This window comes from Capra hircus, chromosome 28 (assembly GCF_001704415.2).
Source record: "Capra hircus breed San Clemente chromosome 28, ASM170441v1, whole genome shotgun sequence".
Classification (NCBI taxonomy): domain Eukaryota; kingdom Metazoa; phylum Chordata; class Mammalia; order Artiodactyla; family Bovidae; genus Capra; species Capra hircus.
In genome coordinates, this window is record NC_030835.1 from 36905594 (window position 1) to 36927209 (window position 21616).

Consider the following 21616-nt stretch of genomic DNA (forward strand, 5'->3'; position numbering starts at 1 on the left):
TAATCAAATTCAAAAAAGATTTTTTAAGAAAGGTCCACATCAAAAAAGAAAATCTAAAACAAACTGCATCCTAGTGACTGTTAGCCTGAGGTAAATGGATTTTCACTTAATTTACTTACTTTCACTTCATTAGGACCATTCACCCCAATAACTTTGAATCACTCAGTCAATATTGTATTTTATTAAGGAAACAAGAGATAGGTATTTTGGGAAATTTTTGATTAAAAGTAGCTGAAACAAAAATAGTTTTAACACAAATTTTAAGCATTAGTCACTGCAGTCATTATCCTGTATGTGTTCACTCACATCACTGGATAAACGGGTTATTACTGTGGGTGGGACTGACGGCACAGAAGAGCAGTGACCCCACTGAGCTGACTTTCCCGTGCTGCTCCCCTGTCCACTCTTAGCAGGAAACAGCTCGCCCAGTGCTGCCCCAGAGCAGGTGGCTGCCAGTGCACTGCGCTCCAGAAGCCTCCCAGCACTCCCTGCTTCTTCACCTCGCATAAAGCCTCGGAAACTGACTGGAAGTTTGGGTTGCAGTATTGACAAGTTACAGAGTTTTGTAGAGGATGGCGTTGCTTCCCAGCCAGAGAAATGGAGCCCTCTGAGGAGTTCCGAGACACTGGAAAAAACCAAACAAGATGCCTTCATCAGCAGCTGTGAGTCTGCAAAAACGGTTTGTGAAACAGAAGCTGCCCTTTCGGCCCAAGCCTCTGTCAGTGATGCTCCAAAAGGAGCCTTGGAACTTCCGGCGGTCAACATAGATCAGAAAGACTTCGGAGCAGAGCCCAGATCAGACGACGACAGTCCTGGGGACGAATCCTGCCCACGCCGACCTCTTTACCTAAAGGGATTGGCCTCGTTCCAGCGCAGCCACAGCACCATTGCCAGCCTGGGGCTAGCTTTCCCCTCTCAGAACGGCTCTGCGGCTGTCGGCCGGTGGCCAAGTCTTGTTGACAGGAACACCGACGACTGGGAAAACTTCGCTCTTTCTCTCGGTTATGAGCCACGCCACAGCCGAACTACAGGTGCTCACAGGTACATGTGTTTTTGTATGACAACCACTTCCTCCCTTTTTTTAAACTGTTCTTTGAAGAATTTCTGTACTTGTAGAAATCTCTTTATTCTGTGATCTCTTTATTCTGTAACATAGTACAACGTGTATGTTAACAACAAGCAAAGATGCCTTTCTCCTTACTTTAATACTAGGTGATCATTCCATATTTAACTAAAGGCTAAACCATAAATAGTTCTTGAAGAAAAGATTATCTTATGGTTAATTTAATTCCATATGATTATTAGAGAAAAACTCTTCAGTTTAGGAAGACTATATGGTTTGTTATTGTTCCCCAAATCAGCACCATCAGTGAGACTTTCCAGTGATGGGAGTGGTCACCGGTGCTGTCCGCTGCAGAAGACACATGCTCACGCGAAGTGTGGCCAGTGCAGCCGAGCAACTGAATGTTTAAATAGTTTAAACAGCACAAGTGGCACTTGGAAATCACAGATGTAGAGCAGACTAGTGTTTAGTAGACTATATATCTAAAAACTACTGGTGATTAAAAAGTGATGGCAAATCTGTTAATCACAGTTAAATCAGGAAACGGTTTTAAACCTTATGAACTTATGTTTCACATGTGAAAATTGTTACTACTCATCACTGTTCTTGAGGTAGTCATGATGCACCACTGTTTTTCCCCTGATATTGTGTTCATGACACTTTGTGGGTCTCTGTTTTAGTGTAACCGAAGACTGCTTGGTACCTATATGCTGTGGGTTGTATGAACTCTTAAGTGGAGTTCTTCTCATCCTGCCTGATGTTATGCTGGAAGATGTGATGGACAGGCTCATTCAAGCAGATACACTTTTAGTCCTCGTCAACCACCCATCACCTGCTGTACAACAAGAAGTTATTAAAGTAAGGGCAAATACTAAATATGTTGCTTTAATTTGGAAGAATAAATAAATGTGTACTTTAAAGTTTGAATACATGTATTCAAATAGACCTGAAATCTTATTTGATTCTTAAGCATCATGAGCTGATATAATTTATTACTGCTTATCCCAATTTTTATATGTATTATCATCCAATTTTAAGCCTTCCTCCATATATGGCTTTGTATCAGTGTGTTTTTTAAATCTACTACTTAGAAGGAACACATAGATTATTGGAGGTCTCTCCTGAGTATATTATCGTCAAATGTTAGACACTTAACTTCAGGTTTAAGCTCAGATGTCACCTTCTCAGAGAGACTTTCCCTAATCATCTTCTGTCTAGCCCTAATCCTCATTTGTTTTATGATAGCATCCTAGTTATATCTTATAATTACCTTTTTAATTTGTTTATGTACTTTTTATTACTCTCCCACTCTGAAATATAAGCTCCATGAGGGTAGGCATCTTGTGTTTGATATATAAAAGGTCCTAAGTACATTATTGAGTGAATAAAGGTTTGATATGAATGGTTCCCATTAGGAAACAACCCTTTAAAGTGGTCTGCAAAGAATCCCACTGTTTTAATTTGATGTGGGACATTGTGTAAGCAGTCTCAGTTCAACCCAGTATTTACATAGCTTCTATCTCATGTGTAAAACATGGGCTAGTTGCTCTGTGGGATATAAAAGGGAATAAGCCCCTGCATTCAAGAGTTTATAGACCAGTGTGGGAGAGAGACATATACACGACTAAGTAAAATGTAAGAACTTCTGTGATGGATGCTTCAGTGCTAGTCTTAATAAAGAAGAATGGGAGCACAGGAAAAGCAAACAATTCTGATGGGTGAACAAGGGCAGGATTCATGCGAAAGGTGTATTTTGTATTATGCTGTAAAGTTAGAAAGACTTTTAAGTAGGGCAGTAAAGAGATGTGTGTTTTAGGAAAGAATAGTCTTATCACCACTGTGAGGGAGTGATCGCAGGGGAAAGAGGTGGGAGCACTGTGTTCGCAGGCTCGCACTGTGATCCAGGGGAGAGATGATGAGTCCCTGATCTGGGGAGGCGGGAAGCCAGAGGACTGACAGACGAGAGACGTTCCCTGGAATAGGGGAGAGAGACTCTGCTAATCACACGTGGGAGGTCAGGGTGAGAGAAGCCCAAAGTGAGGTCAGCCTTAGAGTCTAGGAGGATGGTGCTTCTGTGCTCCGAGACCAGAACCGTGAAAGAAGTGAGTTTGGAAGGAAAGATAATTGCTTTGATTATACATATGTTACATTTAAGATGCTGGGAAAGAGTAAAACCTTAGTCCTATGCTTAGAATAAATAAAATGTCAGAAGGTCTAGAAAAATAGAGGTTTAGGATATATATTTTTGTTCTTTGAGAGAAAGCATTGTACAGTGTTGACTAATCTTTCTTTTTTCAGAATTAGGCACAAATGTTCTACTTATATTCAACTAAGGCTACCCAAGACCTCCAAGACAGAGAGCATCATTAGCATTCTATAGTAGTCAGAGAGAAAGCTTTAGGTTTGTTTGTTTTGCTGAAGAGGTGGCCCTTTTTTTTGAACTTTGTATGTTCTATACACATGAAGTTAAACAACTTACAACTACAGGTATAGTACACTGTGTGATTTGTAGTGTTATATAAAATTTTAATATATTATCTAAATTGTCTTAATTTTTTTCCTTAGCTATTAGATGCATATTTTAATAGAGCATCCAAGGAACAAAAGGATAAATTTCTGAAGAATCGTGGGTTTTCTTTACTAGCCAACCAGTTGTATCTTCATCGGGGGACTCAGGAATTATTAGAATGCTTCATTGAAATGTTCTTTGGCCGACGTATCGGCCTTGATGAAGAGTAAGTGGGTTCTTCCCTTCACCAGAATTGGGGATCTTTTGTCTTAAATGTAAAATTTATTAAACTGACTCTTAAAATTATTCCATCACTTTTAGAAAAAATCTGCTAGATGTCATTTTCCAGGTGAACCAATTTTTTATTTTCCATGTGGTATTCTTTTTATAACTTCTTCCTTTGCATTTCATTCACTAGCTAGGCACTGAAAAGAAAGAAATGCTGCATCAAATTAAAGAAAGTGATATTTAAGTTTTGGCATACAGTGTTAACCTGAGAAGAAGGTGGCCCCCATAGTCTCAGCAGCAGATTACATGAGGGATCCATAGACAAGCTCCTAACTCCCCTCAGGGATACTGGTTATCTGAGAGAAGAGTAAACCAGCATACCGACTCTTGAGCTTTGACCCTGGTGTAATGCTCATGGATTAATGAATAAGTGCAAAACTTAAAGAACATTTTTCTCCCAAGCCAAAAGTTTGGCAGAAATGTTAAGCTGTTATTTCTGTATCTGATAAAATAGAGAGAAATGTGTCTTTTTATTAAGTGTCTGTACTTGTTTGCAAGTAGGCCAGTTCAAACATCAAGGAATTGACCTACTAATTGTAGCATTAACAATATTGCTTTTCATTTGCATAAGCTTTTGGCTTTTTCAAAGCAATTCTGCATCATCTCATTTGATTCTCCCAACAGCCTTGAGAAGAAAGTAGAGCAGATATCATCACACACATTTGACAGATAAGAAAAATGAGGTGTAAAACACGTCAATAACTTCCCTCCATCAGTTCAGTTTAGTTCAGTCGCTCAGTCGTGTCCGACTCTTTGCGGCACCATGAACCGCAGCACGCCAGGCCTCCCTGTCCATCACCAACTCCTGGAGTTCACCCAAACCCATGTCCATTGTGTCAGTGATGCAATCTAACCATCTCATCCTATGTCGTCCCCTTCTCCTCCTGCCCTCAATCTCTCCCAACATCAGGCTCTTTTGAAATGAGTCAGCTCTTCACATCAGGTGGCCAAAGTATTGGAGTTTCAGCTTCAACATCAGTCCTACCAGTGAACACCCAGGACTGATCTCCTTTAGAATGAACTGGTTGGATCTCCTTGCAGTCCAAGGGACTCTCAAGAGTCTTCTCTAGCACCACAGTTCAAAAGCATCAATTCTTCGGTGCTCAGCTTTCTTTATAGTCCAACTCTCACATCCATACATGACCACTGGAAAAACCATAACCTCCATCACAGAGGCAAATAGTATACAGGAACTCAAAATCAGATCAACAAAATGGCCAATTTTGCAGTCATTTTTTCCTTATTTCATGGTTAGTTGCTTCTAACATGCTCTTGTGTATTATGTATTATAGATTTGATCTGGAAGATGTGAAAAACATGGGACTTTTCCAGAAGTGGTCTGTCATTCCTATACTGGGACTAATAGAGACCTCCTTATACGACAATGTGCTCTTGCATAATGCTCTCTTACTTCTTCTCCAAATATTAAATTCGTGTTCTAAGGTAGCAGATCTGTTGTTGGATAATGGTCTACTCTACGTGTTATGTAACACAGTAGCAACCCTGAATGGATTAGAAAAGATGTAAGTTTAAATCATTTTTTAAAACTGCCTCTGATTAACAACTTTGGAAAGGAGAAAACTTTACTAGCAGGTTACTTTAAAGCATCTGATATTCCATAATATTTTCAAAGAATTTCTTTCCTTCAGATCTGATTAGATTAGATTTGAGAGGGTATATTTTCAATAAAGTTTGTTTCTTTTTTTAAAAAAAGATATTTATATGACCTACATTTAGGTATTTAGAACCTGAAAACAAGGAACAAATTTGTGTGTGTGTCCAGTCACTTCAGTCATGTCCGACTCTGTGACCTGTCTGTCCATGGGATTTCCCAGGCAAGAATACGGGAGTGGGTTGCCATTTCCTTCTCTGAGGAATCTTCCTGACCCAGGGATCGAACCTGCAACTCCTGCATTATAGTCAGATTCTTACCACGTGAGCCACCTGGGAAGCCCGTAAACAAATTTACCTGTCCTCAGATATATTTACCAAGCTTCCACTATGGTCTTATAGAAAGTATTATCCCCCTCTGGAATAGGAAATTTGAGAATTTGAGAGATATAATAACTTGTTGCAGATCATATAGCTAGTAAATAGAGAACTTGAGGCTGAATCTTCTCACTTCAAAAGTCTCTGCTTTACAGTCAACACACTCTCCCACTTTTCCTACTACTATTTTCTCCCAGTATGGTATGTTAACTACCATGCTGAATTTCTTTTTTTTTAATTTATTTATTTTTAATTGGAAAATAATTGCTTTACAATGTTGTGTTGGTTTATGTCATATATCAACTGAATCAGCCAGAAGTATACATATGTCCCCTCAGTCAGAAGTACATTGGCAAATGGTTGCCCACCAGATTGATTAATAATTTAGAAAAATATGTTAGGAGGTTGTATTTTTATTTGGGTTTTGTGCCTTTGGTGTCCTCATTTAGGATATACAGAATAACATTTTTATTAGCATAATATTAATGTTACAAATCTTCAGAAGCACCATCTTACTGCATGTTAAAGCATTAAATATTAATATACTTTCACAGAGAAGGCAGAGCATATCCTCGGTGATTCTCTAGGCCCAGGAGACTCACTAGGCCAGGGAGACCCTCTTGGTACAAGAGAGGATTCATAGTCAGCTTAGTTCAGTTTTCACTGGGCACCTGTCTTATTTAGGATCTGTGTCTTGGGCAGATCAGAAATACAACGTATTTCCTCAAAACGTCTAGTCTTGATTACAGTACAGTACATGAAATTGGTAGAACTTGGAAAGAGTACCAGCAGGCTCCTTCTAACAGCTCTTTGTTACTGCTATTGTTTTAAATGAATTGTGCTTACAGAATGTCCCTACATGCTACTCTATTGATTGGCCTCAAAAGTTATCATTTCTAACTCTTGCTTGATTTTGAAAAGGTGGAGTGGGAAGCTTAATATCACACACTGAGGTGGATGATCAAGGTTAAAAATTGAGGGACAGAAGTAACTAATTCATATTTATTAGGTACTTATAAGTGATTAGTGTGGGCTTCCTCAGTGGCTCAGTGGTAAAGAATCTGCCTGCAGTGCAGGAGACGTAGGAGACATAGGTTCAATCCCTGAGTCAGGAAGATGCCCTGGAGGAGGGCACGGCAACCCCCTCCAGTATCCTTGCTTGGAGAATTCCATGGGCAGAGGAGCCTGGCGGGCTGTGGTTCATAGGGTAGCAAAGAGTCGGACATGACCGAAGCAACTGAGCACACGTGCAGGTGACTAATATATGTTCAAATCTTTGTCTCTTTTAACCCGTAAAATGGCCATACTTTGTGTAAGTGGGATTCAGAGAGGTCAATTAGTTTATTCAGAGTCACCATCTTTGAGGAGCCTCAGAATATACCTCTTCATCCCCATAGAACCTCTGGTGGCTGGGAACCTAATGGTGCATGCCCACAGTATCTTGTGTTAGTCTCTGTTGTTACACTTACACCATTTACTGGTTATAGTTATCTGTTCACTTGTCTGGTCCTCTGCAAGCTGAATTTTGATAGGAGTCAAAGTCTATCTTTTTCTCTGTCCCTAGCCTGTAGTTCATATGACCTGCCATAGAGTAAGCACGGATAAATATCAAATGAATGCGTGAATGAGTGCATGCTAACAGAACAGGAATTTAAACCAATTCTTTTTGCCTTATTTATTCTTTTTCTTTAGCATTCCTTTGAATGAATACAGATTACTTGCTTGTGATATACAGCAACTTTTCATAGCAGTTACAATTCATGCTTGCAGTTCCTCAGGCTCACAATATTTTAGAGTTATTGAAGATCTTATTGTACTGCTTGGATATCTTCAAAATAGCAAAAACAGGAGGACCCAAAGTAAGATTTAATTTTTATGGATTGGGGGGAGCAGTTGTATGATAGCCAAAACTGTTATCAGAACCTCATCTCTTTCTCTTGCTTCTATAGAGAGAGTGGGTTAGAGGAGAGGAAACTGTTCGACTAAATGTTCACCCTTAACTTTGTTTACTGGCTTTAAAAAGAAGCCTTTTTAAGTGGCAAAAATTACAAGTGACACCCTGATGTAATTAGTAGCTGGCAGCATATTATTAAAAGAAACTGCTGATTTTTCTTGCCAAGTAGAATTAAAAGGCTTATGTTGACTAATAATACCCTTTAATTTTCTTTGGTGGCAAATATGAAAGTGAATATGGGGCAGAAGAATGTGAGAATTTCACATTTTAAACTTTTGGTTAAACTTTTGCCTTCTATATTAAAAAGCCTAGTCTTTTAAGACAATTACGTGAAATGAAATACATTTGTGATCTAGTATTTTTCCATTGAATTTTTTATAGTGATCCTTTGGAAATTTGCTTTAAAGTTGCTTTTAAAGACAGTTAAAAAATGTTTACTACCATCAAGAACCCATGATCAAAATTTTGAAATTTAAGTCTAATAAAACATTATTGACACTTTTGATATTGCATTAGTATTAATATAAAAGTCAACTCAATTACAATCACATGGCTTGAAAACATTCTAGTATCTTCTGTTTTTAGATATGGCTGTTGCTCTACAGTTTAGAGTTCTCCAGGCTGCTATGGAATTTATAAGGACCACTGCAAATCATGACTCTGAGAACCTTACAGATTCACTTCAGTCGCCTTCTGCTCCCCATCATACAATGTTTCAAAAGCGAAAGAGCATTGCTGGTGAGTATTTAAATAATATTTACTAATTATACATAGAAGGTAGTTTGACTCTCCTATATTCTTATATCACTCACATTTTAAAACATTGCTTTGTTTCAGAAGTTAAACTGTAGTGTTTGAGAAGGTTTTCCTCCAAGAGGAAATTATTCGCTAGCTTTCTCCTCAGTGCTGTTCTCACTCAGTTATCCCTTGAGCTCCTACCATGTGCCAAGCACTGTGTTAAATGTTAAAGATGCAAGGATTAAGAAAGACTCAGATCCTACCTTTCTACCATAAAATGGTAGAGAAATACAGAGGATAGAAATAAGAGACCACACAGAGCAGGGCAACCTGATTTACATGTAGAGTTAGGGAAGTCTCTGAGGAAGTAAGATTTCAATACAAGGGATGAGAAAGGAATTAGAGAAGTCAGTGAGTGTTACAGGCAGAATGAACAGCTGATGTGCAGGTGCCGAGGTAGCAAAAAGCTAAGCTTATTCAGAGAACTGAAAGACAGCAGTGTAGCTGGAGTGTAGTCCTTGATGAGATAGTTCCACCAGGTGAGATGCTACAGGATGGTGTGGACCAGTTCTTATGGCTCATGATAAGGAGTTTTGATTTTTATCCTAACGTTCAGTTCAGTTCAGTCGCTCAGTAGTATCTGACTCTTTGCGACCCCATGAACCAACCGCAGCACGCCAGGCCTCCCTGTCCATTGTTTCAGTGATGCCATCCAACCATCTCATCCTCTGTTGTCCCCTTTTCCTCCTGCCCTCAATCTTTCCCAGCATCAGGCTCTTTTCAGATGAGTCAGCACTCCACATCAGGTGGCCAAAGTATTGGAGTTTCAGCTTCAACATCAGTCCCTCCAGTACACACCCAGGACTGATCTCCTTTAGTATGGACTGGTTGGATCTCCTTGCAGTCCAAGGGACTCTCAAGAGTCTTATCCAACACCACAGTTGAAAAGCATCACTTCTTTGGTGCTCAGCTTTCTTCACAGTCCAACTCTCACATCCATACATGACTACTAGAAAAACCATAGCCTTGACTAGATGGACCTTGGTTGGCAAAGTAATGTCTCTGCTTTTTAATGTGCTGTCTAGGTTGGTCATAACTTTCGTTCCAAGGAGCAAGCGTCTTTTAATTTCATGGCTGCATGATTGCATTCACAGTGATTTTGGAGCCCCCCAAAATAAAGTCAGCCATTGTTTCCACCCTTTCCCCATCTATTTGCCATGAAGTGATGGGACCAGATGCCATGACCTTAGTTTTCTGAATGTTGAGCTTTAAGCCAACTTTTTCACTCTACTCTTTCACTTTCATCAAGAGGCTCTTTAATTCTTCTTCACTTTCTGCCATGAGGGTGATGTCATCTGCATATCTGAGGTTATTGATATTTCTCCCAGCAATCTTGATTCTAGCATATGCTTCCTCCAGCCCAGCATTTCTCATGATGTACTCTGCATAGAAGTTAAATAAGCAAGAGGACAGTATACAGCCTTGACGTACTCCTTTTCCTATTTGGAACCAGTCTGTTGTTCCATGTCCAGTTCTAACTGTTGCTTCCTGACCTGCATATAGGTTTCTCAAAAGGCAGGTCAGGTGGTCTGGTATTCCCATCTCTTTCAGAATTTTCCACAGTTTCTTGTGATCCACACAGTCAAAGGCTTTGGCATAGTCAATAAAGCAGAAATAGATGTTTTTCTGGAACTCTCTTGCTTTTTCGATGATCCAGCAGATGTTGGCAATTTGATCTCTGATTCCTCTGCCTTTTCTAACATCAGCTTGAACATCTGGAAATGCACAGTTCACATATTGCTGAAGCCTGACTTGGAGAATTTTAAGCATTACTTTACTAGCGTGTGAGATGAGTGCAGTTGTGCAGTAGTTTGAGCATTCTTTGGCATTGCCTTTCTTTGGAATTGGAATGAAAACTGACCTTTTCCAGTGCTGTGGCCACTGCTGAGTTTTCCAAATTTGCTGGCATATTGAGTGCAGCAGTTTCACAGCATCATCTTTCATAGCTCAACTGGTATTCCATCACCTCCACTAGCTTGTTGGTAGTGATGCTTCCTAAGGCCCACTTGACTTCACATTCCAGCCACATATATAAGGCTTATAGTATCCTAAAACTTTTTAACTTGATAAAAGACCTTGGAAGTCATCCAGTCCAGCTTACTCGTGTCACAGATCCACCAAGGCCTAGAATTAGAAACTGCTGGATGGAGGCCCCACACCCATCTCTTTGTGTCCTTTCACACCCACTTCTTCCAGGTCTGTTGTATCAGAGATTAGGATGACTTGCTTAAACTAACATAATCTGATAATATTATCCTTGAATATATCCCGGATATGAATTTTTCTTTATATTTGCTCCATTTTTGTCTCAAAGGTGACTCTACACACCAAGCTGTATTTAAAATACTGGACAATCTAAAATGCTAGTAAAATATTTCAGTATCTTGCAGGATGAATCATTAAATCCTATTGTAAGTAATGTTTCTAGAGGCTATTTGTGGACTTTGATATATGCTTTCATAATTTAAAAAAGGTTCAATTCCAATGAAGGATTCCATTATTCCTCACCTACCAAGACGTCATTTTGGTTCCTATGGTCATCTTCCAATGCCCTTCTCCTTCAGTCCACTAAATCAAGACTCAGTTACCTCCTTTTCTCCTGGATCCACTCCCTGTGGGGTACCTCTTGGAGCAGGTGCAGTAATGGTGCAGGAAGCCACTCCTGCCTTTTCAGCCTGAGGAAACCTTTCTCAGGAAATGCTTTTTGTAGGACTGAATCACATGTGATGCATGTTTCAAATCATTTTAATAATAAATTACTGAAATTACACTCTCCTTTCTGAGCTCTTTACTGTATTTGACTGATTTCTACTATGTCACTATATACATGTCTTAAAAATAATTTATAAAATTCAGCAATGTTACTGCTGCTGCTAAGTCACTTCAGTCACGTCCGACTCTGTGCGGCCCCATAGACGGCAGCCCACCAGGCTCCCCGTCCTTGGGATTCTCCAGGCAAGAACACTGGAGTGGGTTGCCATTTCCTTCTCCAATGCAAGAAAGTGAAAAGTGAAAGTGAAGTCGCTCAGTCATGTCCGACTCTTTGAGACCGCATGGACTGCAGCCTACCAGGCTCCTCCGTCCATGGGATTTTCCAGGCAAGAGTGCTGGAATGGGTTGGCATTTCAGCAATGTTAATTACCCAAAAATAGTAATGTTCTTGCTAAAACATGATATGCTTTAAAAAAATCTGTTGATTATTTTGGAATACAAAGAAGTGAAACAGTATTTGAAAATGTTTGAATATATACACCCTTCTGATTGAGTTTTTCAGAGGACTAAAATTTTTCCAAAGGATATCCATCCTACTAAGCTATGTCACAAGCTATAGCATTGTTATTTAGGACTTTGAAATCAGAGTGTACTGTTGCACTTCTTCAAAGAGGGAAAAATCACTTTCTCTTAATCACTCTCTTTCCTTGTATAAATTACCTTTGAATTAAATAAAGTTCTTTTCATTGTCTGATAATCAAAAAGTTATAGCAGAAATGATTTCTTTGATCCTTGTTAACTCCAGCACTTGATGTTTTAATTTATATACTTAAAGGTCCTCGAAAATTTCTCCTTGCTCAAACTGACTCTCTTCTGATGAAAATGCGTTCAGTAGCAAGTGATGAACTTCATGTGATGATGCAACGGAGAATGAGCCAAGAGAACCCTGTCCAGGCGACTGAAACAGAGCTTGCACAGAGGTTGCAGAGGCTCACCGTTTTTGCAGTTAACAGGATTGTTTATCAAGGTAGGACTAGAGAATAAATGTGTTCTTGCTCAGATATTGAAATGAGCATAATTTAAGAGAGGGGCTTCCCTGGTGGCTCAGACGGTAAAGAGAACTGACTAAATTTCAGATTTTTTAAGAGCATTAAAAAATTTTTAGTATCCATACTAGTAAAAGAATTTATTTGGACCCAGTATCCTTGAATAAAATTCTACTTTTTTAATATGTTAAATGCTGGCCTAGACTGACCATTGAAATTTAAAATAGTATAGTACCTCCAATATATTTTTTAAACTTTCCTTTGAAATAGTCATAGATTCACATGCAATTGTTAGGAAATACTACAGAGCGATCCTGTGTGCCCTTTACCCAGTTCCCCCTGCCATGGATCTTGTAAAACTGTAGTTCAGTATCAATACCCAGATATTGACATCACTACACTCAAGACAAAGAACACTTCCATCACTATAAGAATAAGAGTATGTTACCTTTTAGAGCCACATCCACTCTTCTCCCACACCCACCCCTTCGTTAATCGCTGGCAACTATCAATCTGTTCTCCATTTCTGTATTTTCATCATTTCAAGAATGTTAAATAAATGGAATCATACAGCATATAACTGTACAGTATGTGTAAAATTGACTTTCTTCACTCAGCATAATTCTCTGCAGAGTCATCCTGGATGTTACATGTATCAATAATCTGTTCCCTTTTTGTTTTTGGTAAGTAATATTCCATAGTATGGATGTACAGTTTAATCATTTACCTGTTGAAAGACAATCTGGGTACTTTCCAGTTTGGGGCTATTACAAACAGAGCTAGCTGCTATAAAGATGTGTGTGAAAGTTTTTGTGTGAACTCAGGTCTTTGCTTTTCTGGGATAAATATCCAGGAGTGCAATTTCTAGGTGGTATGATAGTTGTGTGTTTTGTTCTTGCTAAGGAACTGCCAGACTTTTCTAGAGTGGCAGTATAATTTTATATTCCTACCAGCAATGTATGAGTGATCCAGTTTTCTGCATGTCTTCACCAGCACTAGAAGTTTCACTGTTTTCAGTTTTAGCCCTTCTGATACATAATGTTGGGCTATAACTTTGTGGTTTCAAGGTGCACTTCTATAGGAGCTAATGATTTATATGTTTATGTATGAACTTTAATGCCTATAACAAACACTAAAAAGGCTATGCAAATAAATATACTCAAAAACAATACAAATAAGCCAAAATTCTGAAAAATTTAAAGTGACACCCATTTTTTTTTTAACTTTTCTAATTTATATTTGGGACAACCAGCCTCTAGAGTAAACTGAAACTGAACTGTTATCACATGCACAGCATTTAATGGGATAGCATGTCTGGTTAAACAGGTCTTCACATCTATCTAATGTAAATATCACATGGTCTATTGTACAAGAACCTTCATGACATTAATAATTTTGTAGTTTAATTCATCTTCATTAGTAAAATAAAGCTTTAATTTAGGATTATATGACTCATGTATGGCTTAAATTTCTGCATTGTTTTAGGTGAATTCACTTTCTTTAGTATATTGTATTTTTTACATCAAATGCAGCTATTAGACATTTATGTTGTGACAACTGAATTAGTAATTACATAGAATATTTTTGCCACTATCATTTGTAATGGCTAAGTATTAGTGATTTGACTAATTTTTTATTCTTCTTTTAATTCAAAGAATTTAATCCAGATATTATTGACATTTTGAGTACTCCAGAAAGTACAACTCAAAGCAGGACCTCAGCTTCCCAGACTGAAATTTCTGAAGAAAATATTCATCATGAACAGCCGCCTGTTTTCAACCCATTTCAGAAAGAAATGTTCATGTATCTGGTAGAAGGATTCAAAGTATCTAGTGTGAGTAAATTAGTTACATGGGAAATGTACATTCACAAAGAAGGAGTAGAGGTTTTATGTGTCTGTATTGAGTTCAGTTCAGTTGCTCAGTCGTGTACAACTCTGAGACCCCATGGACTGCATCATGCCAGGCTTCCCTGTCCATCACCAACTCCCGGAGCTTGCTCAGACTCATGTCTGTTGAGTTGGTGATGCCATCCATCTCATCCTCTGTCGTCCCCTTCTCTCTTAGGAGTAGAAGTGTCTGTATTACATGTTTTCAGAATCATATTCTTACACTTTCACAGACTTTTCTGAAACTCAGACAACTTGAATTTTAATAATGAAGTAAAATGTATTGCTAATTTGCCTTTTTCAGAACTACTCACTTCATGCAGCATTGGTTTTTAAGTCTATAACCTAAAAGCTATTTTCTAATATTATAATTTATTAAATAAAATCAGCATCAGAAAAGAATAGGAATTTGATGATTACTATGAGAGCTTAAACTAATAACCTGTTTTTAAAGGACTTTATTTATAGCTGCTTACTCTAGAGTTATTATTATGGATAATTATGAAGTGCAGATGTTGGCTTAAACAGGTCTAATATCTTCAAAATTATGTAGGGAATACTGAGAAGCATCAGGCTCCATTTATCATCAACTCACTTAGGTTTTTGTGGTCATTTATAGTTGAACATAGGGGAAAAATTGGTCAGTACACTCATAGATAGCAAAGGCTAATCTAATTCTAGCAGAACTCATAAATCATGATTCTGCCAGTATAACTAGATTTGGTTGTCTGCAGGTTCCACTTAGAACTGAGTCATTCACGAAGAGCCCTTAGGACTAGGAGTAACTGGAGAGCCATTTCCAAAACTCAAAATAAACTCTAAAATGTAGTGATTCCAATTTTTAAACCAGATAAAGGATATTTGATCAGGATTAGGTTAACCCTTGTGGGACCACCTTCGAAAGCACAGCTTATTTGGTTATTTGTTAAGGGATATTGATGGTCAATTTGTATACAATTCTTAATTTGTGACAGTTTTACTCAATATTTCAGTCTTCCCTGGTGTCTCAGTGGTAAAGAATTTGCCTTCCAGTACAAGAGGCGAGGGTTCGATCCCTGGGTCAGGAAGATCCTTTGGAGAAGGAAATGGCAACCCACTCTAGTATTCTTGCCTGGAAAATCCCATGGACAGAGAAAGTTAATGGGCTACAGTCTATATATGCATGCTAAGTTGCTTCAGTTATGTCTGACTCTGCGATCTTATGGACTGTAGCTTGCCAGGCTTCTCTGTCCATGGGATTCTCCAGGCAGGATTACTGGAGTGGGTTTCCATGCCCTTCTCCAAGGGATCTTGCCAAGTCAGGGATCAAACCTGGGTCCCTTACATCTCCTGCATTGGCAGGCAGGTTCTTTACCAGCGTCACCTGGTCCATGGGGTCTTAAAAGAGTCAAACACAACTTAGCAACTAAACAACAACAGCTAAAATATTACTAAAATATTCAATATTTTAGTCCTAATTCAAGCCTCTATTATGAATCCTTCTCTTTTATATTGTAAAATCCAGGTAGGCTTATTTACTGTTGTTCTTTGATGGTGGTTTGGTTTTTTTTTTTTTGCCATTTAAAATTTCCAAACCCTGGGCAGTTTTTTTTTTTTTTAAGTGTCTTAGGACTTTAGCTTCTTTATCTCTCCCTTTTAAATTGTGGTAAAATAAGACTTCCCTGATGTTTCAGACAGTAAAGTGTCTGCCTACAATGCGGGAGACCCGGGTTTGATCCGTGGGTTGGGAAGAGCCTCTGGAGAAGGAAATGGCAGCCCACTCCAGTACTCTTGCCTGGAAAATCCCATGGACAGAGGAGCATGGTAGGCTCCTACAGTCCATGGGGTCTTGAAGAGTTGGACACGACCGAACGACATCACTCACTCATACATAACATAAATTTTGCTATTTTAACAATTTAAAATGTACAAATCAGGGATATTAAGTCCATTCACATTGTTGTGCAACCATTACCGCTGTCCATCCCTAGGAATTTTTCCGTTATCGGAAACTGAAACTCTGTGTTCGTTAAACAGTAACTCCCCATTAGTCTCTCCCCCAGTCCCTGATAAACCACTGTTCTGTTGGTATATATTGCGCTTGTTTATCCATTCATCCATCAGTGGGTATTTGGATTGTTTCTACCTTTAGGCTGTTTTGAACAGTGCCTCTATAAACATTGATGCACATCCATCTCTCTTAAAACCCTGTTTGTGTGGATGTGTATATCTTCCTAATTTCAACTGTTTGAAAATTCTAGAATAAAACATGTTCCATGATTTTTTAGGGCTGTGTTAGGGTTATTATATTATTGCTTAAGATATTTGATCCTAATTCATTCCTGTTTTGATTTAAGGCTTCAGGTAAGACCAGTAGTTCCAAACAGCAGTGGGCTAAAATCTTGTGGTCTTGTAAGGAAACCTTCCGAATGCAACTTGGGAGACTGCTCGTGCATATGTTGTCTCCAGCCCACCCTTCACAAGAGAGAAAGCAAATTTTTGAAATAGTTCGTGAACCAAATCATCAGGAAATACTGCGAGACTGTCTTAGCCCATCCCTGCAAGTAAGTACCCCAGTACTTCATGAGCAACAGCTATTATAAAACTATACAAATCAAGAACTGAATTTAAACTGTATTTTCATGCCAAATACCATGAATATAGTTTTCTAACTAAACAAATATTTTCTGAGGTCTTTTTTCAGATGCCGCTTACCAGAGTCAATTTGTTTAATCTGTTTACTCCCCCTTCCTTTTTCCAGTGTTTAAGTTCTATACCTGAGTTCTTATAAGATCCTTCATAATATGTTACTAAATCTTGAAGTGTTTTCTTTAAGAACTGTTTGGAGACTTTTTAAAGCATTCTATTATCCATGAAACATCTATACTGAATGGCCCAAGTAACAGTACATATAACATATTTCAAAAATATTTACAATAAGTTAAAATATTTGTTGATCATCTGGAATGGTAAAATCAAAATACTCAAGCTGTTTTGGAATCTATAAATTCTGTCACTTAGCAAGCAGTAGATGGAGGATTTAAGTGGTGTAACCATTCTGTTTAGCAGTTTCTTATGAAATTAAATATACTCTTAGCCTGTGATGCTAAAATTCCATTTTCAGATATTTACCTAAGAGAAATTAAAGCATATGTACATAAAAAGACTAGTAGGAGAATATCTATGACAGCCTTTTTACTAATAGCCAAAAACTGGAAATAACCCAAGTATCTGTCAGTGGGAGAATGTGTAACTAAACTGTGGTATATTTATGCATTAGACTGTTGTATAGCAATGCAAATGAACTGACTACTGATGCACCCATCAGTATGGATGAAGCTCAAAATCATGGTGTCATTGAAAGGGACAGCCAAACACCAAAGAGTAGGCATTTTATCATTCCATTCATATGAAGCCCAAGAAGAGGCAAAATTAAGATACAGTCAAAGAGCTGTTCTTTCGTTGCTTTATTCTCAGCAAAGCTGCCATCCCTCTGAATCCAACCGTGATGTTTCCAGTTCTCTTCTACCAGCTTCACTTCTCCACTTTTCCGTTTCTGTTGGTGGTATCCTTACTGCTTTCAACTTGAGACATTGCAGCTGTGGTTGACTTTGTTCTCTCTTGAATCTATTGTATCACCAAGGCCAGTCATTTATTTAGTCCTGTCTTTCCCTATATTCTGCCCACCCTCCACCCCCCAGTTTAGGCTTTCACCCCTAATGCTTGGATCACTACAATAGCCTCCTCTCCACCTCAAGACCAAATTATTCTATCTGGTAACTTTTTTAAGATTTATTATCCTTCCTGCTAAATCACTTCAGTTGTGTCTGGCTCTGTGGAATCCAAGGGTTGTAGCCCACCAGGCTCCTCTGTCTATGAGATTTTTCCAGGCAAGAATACTGGAGTAAGTAGCCATTTCCTTCTCCAGGAGATCTTCCCAACCCAGATTCCACTAGCAAAGACCTCATGGTTCAGATGGAAGATTTATTATGTCAACATTCAAATAAACTTAAAAGTTGGAAGAAATCAAAAAAGAACCCCACATGACCAGAACCTGACTTTAATTTTTCTTTGTAGTACTTTGAAATAAAGTCAGGTATCAGATTATTTTACCTGTAAATACTTCAGTCTAAATCTCTGCTAATAGGACTTAATTTTAACTTATCACTCTCTATGATAGTAACAGTAATTCCTTCTTCTTGTTCAGTTGCTAAGTCGTGTCCAACTCTCTGTGACCCCATGGACTGCACTACACCAGGCTTCCCTATCCTCCACTGTCTCCCAGAGTTTGCTCCAATTCATATCCATTGAGTCGGTGATGCCATCCAACCATCTCATCATCTGTCGCCCTCTTCTCCTCCTGCCCTCCATCTTTGCAGCATCAGTGTCTTTTCCAGTGAGTTGGCTCACTTACTTATTATCATCTAATACCCAATGTTTAAATGTTCCCAATTTTCTTTTAATTTTTTAGATGGTTTTTTGATTCTGGATCCAAACAAGGCCCACACAATATTTGTTTGATGTGTGCTACATTTTTTTAATCCTTGTAATTACTGTCCCCAATCTTTTTTTTTAACTGTCATTATTTGTTGATGAAACTGAGTCATTTGTTCTATAGACTCTCCCACATTCTGGATTTATTCAGTTGTATCCTTGTGGTTCTAGATCTAGGGGCTTGACTAGATTCTAATTTTTTTATTTCCTATTTTGTTTTTTAAAAAAATACTTCATTTTCCATTACATCATGGTAACAGGCAGAAAACATCTGGTTGCTCTGCTTTTTTGAGATGGTAGCAGCCTGATTCATCCATAATAAAGTTCACCCTCAGTCCTTAATTATTTTAGTAACCATTAATGATAGTTGCCAAGATCCACTTTTTCATTAGGAGTTTCAAAATAGTGATTTCTCTGTGTTTCTCATTCCACCATCATCTGTTAGCTCTGATTCTTCTATAGGGAAGAATATTCCCTTAGTAGCTGTTTGGCTACCCTAAAATATAGTCTCTGTAGGAAAGGCAAGATAAAGGCTTGTTTCTTTCATCTGTTTGTTTTTAGAATAATAACTTGGTGCCCTAGCAAACTCTAATTTTTGTATTTGTTTTTGTATTTGAGATGTTGTCATGAACTCAGGTATTGTTTTATAAATTTTATAAGTAGTTTCAAATCTTTGCAGTTATTTTTCTCTTTCAGGTTCAAATGAACACGTCTGTAGATTCAAGTTGTTGTATGCTTTTAACATGGCCTCTTTAATTTTGACAAGTTAATATGGTTAGCTTGAGGCTTCCCAGGTGGCACCGTAGTAGAGTCCACCTGCCAGTGCGAGTGATGCAGGAGGTGCAGGCTTGGTCCCCTCGAGTAGGAGGTGGCACCCACTGCAGTATTCCTGTCTGGAAAATTCCTTGGACAGAGGAACCTGGCAGGCTACAGTACATGGGGTCTCACAGAGTCGGACACGACTGAGCGACTGAGCACAGCACAGCTTTATTAACTTCCTTCCATTCTGGAGCAAAGAATGTCCCAGGCTCGTCTTGTATATTTCCTTCCCTAGACCTGCAACCAAACTTTTTCCCCAAGAGGCCCGTTTCCTTTTAATGAGATAATAGTATTTAGAAACTACAAATCTAAGGACTAGGTATGTTAATTTCTATTGCATTGTCATTTCTTCTCAGCGTTTTTAGTGGGCAAAGCTAATAAACGTGTGAAAGTGTAAGTTGCTCAGTCGTGTCCAACTCATTGCAACCCCATGGACTGTAGCCTGCCAGGCTCTTCTGTCCATGGGGTTTTCCAGGCAAGAATACTAGAGTGGATTGTCATTCCCTTCTCCAGGGCATCATCCCAACCTGGGGATCAAACCCAGATCTCTCACATTGCAGGCAGATTCTTTACCATCTGAGCCATCTGTAAAATGTCAAGCTGGTTTCAAAATCAAAATTGTGAAATACAGCACAGTTGAAGAGTTTCTAGTTTTTAATCTCTGTAGCCTTCCCTCATTCTTTCCCTTTCCCTGTAGCTTACCATCCTTATTTGGTTTTTATTTGTTTTGGAGATATAAGCAAATTTGTGACACACACACATGTGGGCATGCGTATGTGTTCTCTCTCTCACTTCTTTATATGAAAAAAGGTAATGAACCATACACATCCTTCTCACTCTACTTTCTTCAGCTAACAATATATCCTGCAATGGTTCCGCAGCAGTGTAGAGAGCTCTTCTCATGCCTTTTTTATAACTGCCTACAAGCTCTGTTCCATCTGTAGTCTGCCTGATTTTTAAAGCTCCAAGCTTCTCTTCAATTGAATCTGGTGAATTCTCCAGCCAGTCTGTGGCTCCTCATCCTTTCTCTCATAGCGTCTTCATATGCCACGTCGTCCTTCTGCTAGCTGCTTCTCTCGTGCTGTCTCCACAGCACGCAGCGCCCTCTCTCCTCCCATTTGTCTGTCTGTGTGCCTGTCGTGCCCGTTTAGCCATGCACCCACGCCACATGGTGCCACCTTCAGAATCTTCGTTCCTTCTTTAGTCTGCTCAGAACTCTTCCTTCTTGAAACTTGATCGAAAATTTTATTTTTATACATTGTATTATTTTCTAAGAGTTTGTGTTTAAAGTCAATTCCTTAAATCAGTTTCCTGAGAGCAGGAAATAAGATTTCTAAGTGTGTCTGTCTCCAAAAACAACTTTTCTAGTCCCAGAAACTACAGTCAATAAATGATTGATCAGAAGATGTTAAAATGAGCTATTAGAAACAGCTTCAGTGTCTAGGAAAATCATGTTTCTTCGGACATTCAGAATGAAAAAAAAACATTTCTGATAGTTTTTCAAGATGATTTTAAAATGTCACCGAATACTAAACAAATATTTTTAGAGTTCTATCAAGATTATTACCTTTAAGACGCACATATGAAAATATTCTAGTCATTTACCATTCCTCTTTATTTGCCAACTCTTCAGGCCTTTTACTTGCAGAGCATCTGTTCCTTTTTCTCTTTTGGTCAGCTAACAGCTGTCTCCTGACTAATTTAAAATGTTGCATTAAAATGAGCTTTGCTATTTTCATCATTGCATATGTTCATCTTATGCTTTTGGGAAATGACATGATGTGATTCAGCATGTGAATTTAAATATCACCTAAAATGTAATAGTTTCCAAATCCATTTGTTGACTATTCACAGTTTAAAATATCATAAAGCCAAATACAGTGATATTTGTATGGATGCAAATTGTTAAAATATAAAATTATGCATGTTTAACTTGTTGGCAAAGTTAATGTCTAAATAATATATAGTGTACACTTAACAATCAGGTGTAATATCTCTGGCATGAAAGAGCCACTTAACGGAAAAAAGCTTTTATCTGCACAATAAATAAAAAGCACTAAAACTGGCATGTGTGTGC

At 38.4% G+C, this 21616-nt stretch overlaps 1 protein-coding gene across 5 annotated transcripts in view; it reads left to right on the forward strand.

The window, feature by feature from the left end:
• LYST (lysosomal trafficking regulator) overlaps positions 1-21616 on the forward strand; it is a 165134-nt gene that overhangs the window by 87492 nt on the left and 56026 nt on the right. For 2 of the 5 annotated variants that reach the window (XM_018042448.1, XM_018042449.1), the window contains 10 exons: positions 411-1041; positions 1744-1921; positions 3629-3798; positions 5153-5383; positions 7542-7708; positions 8389-8541; positions 11075-11236; positions 12149-12340; positions 14015-14193; positions 16584-16790. In XM_018042448.1, the coding sequence (XP_017897937.1) occupies positions 411-1041; positions 1744-1921; positions 3629-3798; positions 5153-5383; positions 7542-7708; positions 8389-8541; positions 11075-11236; positions 12149-12340; positions 14015-14193; positions 16584-16790 (2270 nt within the window). The remainder of the gene's footprint in view (positions 1-410; positions 1042-1743; positions 1922-3628; positions 3799-5152; positions 5384-7541; positions 7709-8388; positions 8542-11074; positions 11237-12148; positions 12341-14014; positions 14194-16583; positions 16791-21616) is intronic. The other 3 variants (XM_018042450.1, XM_018042451.1, XM_018042452.1) reach the window with 3 other exon arrangements.